This window comes from Sylvia atricapilla, chromosome 5 (genome assembly GCF_009819655.1).
Source record: "Sylvia atricapilla isolate bSylAtr1 chromosome 5, bSylAtr1.pri, whole genome shotgun sequence".
Taxonomy (NCBI): domain Eukaryota; kingdom Metazoa; phylum Chordata; class Aves; order Passeriformes; family Sylviidae; genus Sylvia; species Sylvia atricapilla.
Window position 1 is genome coordinate 71,332,358 of NC_089144.1, and position 6,664 is coordinate 71,339,021.

The 6,664-nt window shown below is 46.8% G+C and overlaps 1 protein-coding gene across 1 annotated transcript in view; it reads left to right on the plus strand.

The window, feature by feature from the left end:
• The window catches only part of LOC136361886 (sodium- and chloride-dependent betaine transporter-like), a 37,716-nt gene extending 31,766 nt beyond the window's left edge, over window positions 1-5,950 (plus strand). The window contains exon 15 of the mRNA XM_066320120.1: window positions 2,906-5,950. Within this exon, the coding sequence (XP_066176217.1) occupies window positions 2,906-3,052 (147 nt within the window). The 3' untranslated portion in view covers window positions 3,053-5,950. The remainder of the gene's footprint in view (window positions 1-2,905) is intronic.
• The last annotated feature ends 714 nt before the right edge of the window (window positions 5,951-6,664 follow it).

Here is a 6,664-nt window from a genome sequence, read left to right on the forward strand (position 1 = left end):
CCGTCCTCTTTCACTGTAGACCTCTTTGTCCTTGTCCTAGGAAGAGCTCTATCTAGGGAGATGGTATCATGGAGATGACACCTCACCTGACCCACGGAGAAAGATCTGAGTGATGTACAGTACATCTAAATTTCTACACAATTTCTCTTCCAGTCCTTCCCCGTCCTCACTGCACCTGGTTGGAGGGTGGGGTGGGCAGAGGGAGCAGGTGAGCAGGGGATGGGACCGTCCCTGTGGCTGTGGTGTAGGTCTGACAGTCACTTTGTGGGCTCACACAGAGGAGGACCCTCCATTGCCAGCATATCCAGGGATGAGCTGGGTACGGGAAGACTTTATTTGTTGCATTGTCTCATGGAAGGTGAATCCATGGCTGACATGTCTGACTCCCCACAGCTCAGAAGCTTTTGATGAGCTGCCAGAGAAGTAATTCCCCACATGTCCTGCCTGTTAAACAAGCAGTGTGTCTCACCAGGGGTAAAGTGCTTCAAGCCTTTGGACTGAAATGCTGCTGGGGATAGTGTTAATGCTCGTTGTAGAATGAGGAATTGAGGAATTCACCTGAGGAATTGATCTGGCCCATTTCGGATCAAGGGGTTTTCTGTTTGTCCTGGTTTACACGACAGTATTGAAATTTCCAGGGCCTCCTCAGCTACCTTAGTGTGAAGAAATTTCCAAGGATGCAGTTTACGTGTGTGGGAAGGAATTGGCTAAACCTGGGTTGATCCGGGGTAGAATCAAAGACAGCCATGAAATATCTTCTAGGGTAGTTGCACCTGTTTTTAAAACAAAATTTCTCAAAATACACCTATTCTCTTTTTCCAGTCACACCCCAGAACTGTAGTGAAATAATTTCCTGACACAGACGTTTCCAGGAACAGTCTTTGAATATTGCAAACCATTCAATGAAAACAAGATCGTAATTGGTAATTATGATCAGTCACTGCCACAAACTGATTCCTCTTGTTACACTTGACTGACCAAGAGACACAAATGTTGTTTCCTAATGTCCCTGATTAAGACAGCTCAAGCTCCAAAGAGCAAAAACTTACAATGAAATAAAACTCACAGAGCAGCTGCAGGTCAAGGTCAATTTTGGAAATCATGGGGCAAATAGTTTTGAATAAATGAACAAAATCTGTGATTCTGGCAGGCACTTCACAAGGAGTGGGAGCACTAAAATTAATCCAATGAATCATGGATGAATTGCCTGCTCTGCTTGTGAGGCACTTTGCACGGGAGTGAGCATGCACTGCCCTGAACAGCTTGTAATGGGAAAAGTTAGTAACTGTGAAAGTCAGGTTTCAGCTGGGAAATGATAGGCTGTCCCATGGAGCTGGCAGGTAGCTGCAGGACATCAGCTGCAGGATGGAAAGGGGGAGGAAACCAGGAGCTTCAGGAAGTTGTGTGGCATACCAGAGGGGCTTAAAAAATGGGATGAAAAAGACCAGAAATTCACCGCAGAGTCCCTGTGAGCCAGCACTTTTTGCTGAAGAGCTCAAGGATATTTTTGGGTTTTTTTTAAGAATAAACCCCTCAAAGTTGTCCCAACTCTGCATACATGTGTGTGGAGCAGCCTGTAGCACCCTGCATTGCACAACACAGAGGGAGCTAAGGGCAGGCAGCTGCCTCACAATCCCTGCCTTCACCATCACAGAAGACTGGAAGAGGGGAGCTGAGGATGGTTTGGGGCAGGAACCAATCTGCAGAGTGACTGCTTTACCTGGGAGATGCCACTGAGGTATCTATTGCCTAACCTCCTGTCTTGAATCGTGGCAGGAGATGGCTAGCATCTGATGATCAGCCCGTTTGAAAATCTTCACAGGGCACAGCAAAATCAATGGAAAACTACTTGGTATAGGAAAATGAATGGTTTTATGGTGTTTTTCTCACTGCCACAGAAAATGTCTGTGGTGTTAATTGCTGGCATCCTCCTGGACAAGCAGCAGGTCTGTGAGAAGTGCTGCACATCAGGTTATCAGTCTGCTGCCCAGATTTGAGCTCTGGGGTGGAATCATTGTCATTGAGAGCAGCTTGTGGGTGAATCCACGGATGGCTGGGACAAGGAATTCTGCTGACCTGTATATTCTAGAACATGTGGGTTTATTGCAAGGGTCGTGGGTAAAAAAGCCTTGCCTTCAGCCACCAGCCTGGGCTGGAGGGGAGTCCCAAAGAGAGAGGGAGAGAGAACAGGAGGATGTGGGCTAAGTGAGAAGGGAGTGAGAGAGCAAAGGGCAGGGGGAAGAGGGCAGGAGAGAGCGAGAGCAGGGGGAAGAGGAAGGGGAAGAGCGAGCTAAGAGCAGCAGGAAGGAGACGAGGAAGAGGTAAGAGAGTGAGTTCTTTGTTACAATCCATTATATCTCCTTTTGTGACGAATATTCTAATTTTCAGTGACCAACCAACACAAGACACAAAATCCTATAGAATTTACATACAGCCTATAAGAACTACTATATTACCACACTGTGTTATATTTTAAACTCTAAAAACTGCTCTTTAGACTTCTGTTTTGCTACATTGACCTTTGGATCCCTCAGCCAGCAGAAAGGGTTCTGCTGAATCAGAAGGGATTCTCCTGCAGCTAGCTAGGCCATTGTTTTCAGGTTATATAGTAGCTAAGACTCAGTATCCTACAACTCGAAGTCAGCTTTCATTTCTATTTCCATTATAGGTTTCATATTTTCAGAATCTTTTGCTAAGCAATCACATTTATAAGGTTTCCCTGCTTCATCCTCCCCAAGAGCAGCCGAAGCAAAGCCGCTCTGCTCTGTTTCCTCCGCTGGGCAGGAGAGAAAGAGGGAGCTGGGACGCTGGCCCTCCAGGTGTCTTGGCCCCCAGCGATGGTTGTGGGTCACTGTTGGCCATCAGTTTGCCAGCAGCGTGGCTAACAGCGGCCTCCTCTCCGCAGCGCCTGATGCAGCTGGTTTCCCCGGCGGAGGACCTGCCGCAGCCCAAGAAGCAGCACACGGCGGGACCACCGGAGCTGAGACGTGACGGCTGGTCCCCTCCAGTGCGGGAGGTGCTCAGCATCACCGAGAGAGAAACGCACTTCTGAGGCGCCTGGGATGTTTTCCTCCGTGACCCAGACTGATGCGCTCTCTCCTTCCCAAAGTGGTTTCTTTTCCCTTCTCTCCTTCACGTCTGCGACGGAAGCATCTGGGACAGTTCCTCTCCTTCCAGCCAGCTGGTTGCACCCACAGGCAACAGCACCTCCTTTACACCCTGGGGACAAGTCTTCCTGCCAGCAGCTCTGGAGACTGCAGCACGCTATTGCCAGGAGTGTCCTTCATTACTGACACCGCCTGGGAAGAGAAAAACAACGTTGTAGCAAAAAAAAAAGAAAAAAAAAAAAAAAAAAAAAAAAAAAAAAAAAAAAAAAAAAAAGAAAAAAAGTGCTTTCCTGTTGGGAGGAGGAAAAGAAACCACAGTGGTGAGGGTGGTGAGAGAGAGCAGAGATTAAAGGTGTAAAGGAACCAAGTTAGGCATGCAAAAGCACTAAACAATGGGGTGTTAGCACAGGAAATAAGTAAGTTGGTTCAGAAGTACATAAGAAGCCGGAGGATGACAAACGAAAGTGCAGTAGCAGGTCACGTCTGTACAAAGAAGAGAGAGACAGGAACGTCATAGCCAATGACAAAAGGAGTCTGCAGTGTCAGTAGTTACAGCTCCAGCTGTCACTGGAAGGGAAAGGAGTGACAGAGGGCTCAATGCAGCCGTAGTTGTTGATGACGGACCTGGAGGCAGTCTCAGTCTGGAAAAGGGGGTGAGGAATGCCTGTCTAGGGGACTTGCTCTTGGTCAAAACTACACGGCCCAGTGGAAATGCATCCAAGAGTGAAACCGATGAATATTTGACAATTCTTTCAGAAAATTCATGGAGTGCAAGTCCCAGAGCAGTTGGTAAAAAAAGAGCTGTAGCACAGCTGAGAAAGTGAGGCCCTGAGGACTGCACGCCCACAAATTTAACTGCACTGCTGGGGCATTTTGTAGAGGAATTATTGACGGAGTTGATGGGCCTGATCCCGTGCTGCAGAGTATCTTTGGGAAGAAGGTGGGAGAATGACTGCACTCCCTTGCTTTACTGAGGCTGAGTGCTCAGGGGATAAGGAGGACGTAATCGAGCGCAATAATCACCAGCTCAGACAAGATAAAGCAAAATTAATAGGTGATATGAGTTCATTGGAAGCAGATTGTGTTGAATTAAAGTCTGCTTGTTGCCAGGGTAGCCAAAAATGTGAGGCAGTGGGTGGGAGGGAATGTGCTCTGATGCCGGGTTTGGTGCAGTGCCAGATGACTCTGTCCTGTGGAGGCTGGGGCTGTAAAGCTGCCTGCCAAACCCTGCTTCAATGCCTATCAAAAATTCACAGCTAACCCACCAGAAAAGGCAGTGGCAGGAGGCACCTGGGAGATTTGCTGTGGCCGAGGGTACGTGCGCTGGCGCGTGGCTGTGCTGCAATATTGGCACATCCAACCACGCCAGAGAACGGCCATGAAAATGAATCACAGAGGCCACAGGCTCCTTTCCCTCGTTCCTTGTTCCAAGTAATTTCTTTTCCCTGTGCTGTGTGGAGATAAACGACCGGCACCGAGAGCAAGCGTGGAAATCAAGCCTCATCTGTGAGCTGGGTACCCATCCCAATTGCTATGGGAACCTTATCTGCTGCAGCTTCCTCGGAGGTTAACTGGAGAATTAGCATAGGGCAATCTTCTCCCCATTTAATTTCCTTTCCTTCAGAAACTAAAACCTACAAAATGCGGGTGAAATGAACGCTGAAAGTTAAGTACCAAAATTTGGATCTCTCTGGGACGTTATCATTTGAGATGTTTTACTGTTGAAGGTGGAGAAAGCTGGCAAGCCTCATTCACCTTCCCTGCAAAGGACTGCAGCACCACATAAGACACCATTTATTGTATTTTTATTTTTTAAAGAGCTGCAAATAGCTGTGGGAAGAGCTTAGCACCCAGAGGCTCGCAGTCATGCCTCACGGTATGCAGTTTGGTGATTTTTCCTCTTCCTCTCACCGATGTTGCTCCTAATTTGGTGGGGGAAGCAGGTCCCCCCAGTCTTGATTCTTGTACAATCCTTATTAGGACATTTAGCCCCTTTGCTTCTGCTGCCATGCCTGGAAGATGTGAGCTAGTGTCATGCTGTCAGAGAAGTCATGGAGATGTGTTCACTTCTTTTTCTGAGGCAGTTGAGTAACGCTGCAAAAATCCTAGACAGAAACAAATAATTCTTCAGTTTGGAACACAAATATGGGGCTGCGTTATTGACTGCATGAACTTGTTCCTCTTGCTTATGTATAACCTGACAATAGCATCCCAACCTCTGCCAGGAAGCAACTTAGTTTAAAGCTAGAGGAGGTGTTGCTGTGCCCATTGAAACCAATCATAAGATTCCCAAGATCAGGAAATTAATCCAGTTTCTTCGGATGGAATTGACAAAGTTTCAGGAATTTTAGGTCAAAGCTCAGTAACTCAGTGTCATTTAATTCCCTTTCCTTTAAATCTAAAACACCCCCACACACCTAGCTAGGGAACAGGCAGGAATGCCATCAGTGGTGTCTTTTGCTGTGGAACTCCCAGCACAGTTAGAGACTGAGTAGTGGTTTGTTAGATTTACACAAATGTCTCGGGCACTGCTGCATGTGTGTGACAGATCTGACAGGTCTCCATCAATCCCTGGAACTGGGCACCTCTGGAGACCTCAGAGTCTGATGGGAAACTGCTCCTGCCCTGCACACCACCAGGAACACATTACTGAAGGGTTGGTATGGAGAGGAGGGAGAGATTTGTCTTTTTTCCCCCTGTCATTGTTGATAACATGCCAAGACACAATGCATTTGAAGCTGAAGTCCAAGAGAAGGTACAAGGTTTTCATACTGTGCTACTCCTCCCTGCTGGAATTAAACCACTGTATGCAGAAAAAAGGACATACACGTGTAAACACCTAACTACCACTTCTGGGTTTTCAGTCTGTTTGATGTTGTTCTGGTTGTTGTGGTGGTGTGCTATTTTTTTTTTTTTGGTTGGTTGGTTGGTTGGTTGGTTGGTTTTGGTGGGGTTTTTTTGGGGTTTTTTTTGTTTTGTTTTGTTTTGTTTGGTGATTTTTTTCCTTCATATAAAGGCTATTTTCACCCCCTCTCTCCAGAAGGAAAAGACACAAAGAGTCTGTTAAAAAAGAAATCAAATCAAAAGGTCCTGTATTGCTCTTCTCTGTCCTGTAATTCCTGTTCCCGTCCACTTCAGCCTTCCCTCCCTTCTTCCTTTGACAGTGACAAATGGAAAAAAAAAAAAAAAAAAAAAGGAAATAGTCATTGCAAACTTGTACTGGACAAAATTTGAAGAAAGATAAAACAATCAAATATTACCAGATTATCTTCAACTTTTGTGACTCCAACCCTCACCATAGTTTTTGGGGGAAAGGGGAATTGCAGTGAGAATTATTCTTGGCTCTCAAATGTTGTTCTGTCCCAGGTGATCATGGACTCAGGCAAAGGACAGTGACCTGCTGTAGCTTCCAACGAGCTGGAGGTGCAGCCATGCCCTCCCTCCAGCCCTCATCTTGGCTTTTGGGCTGGACAGAAGCCATAGCCCCCTCCTCAAGGAGAGGTGGGCCTTGCACAGGTAGAAATAAGAGACATGAGCCAAGTGACTGCGTTGCTCAG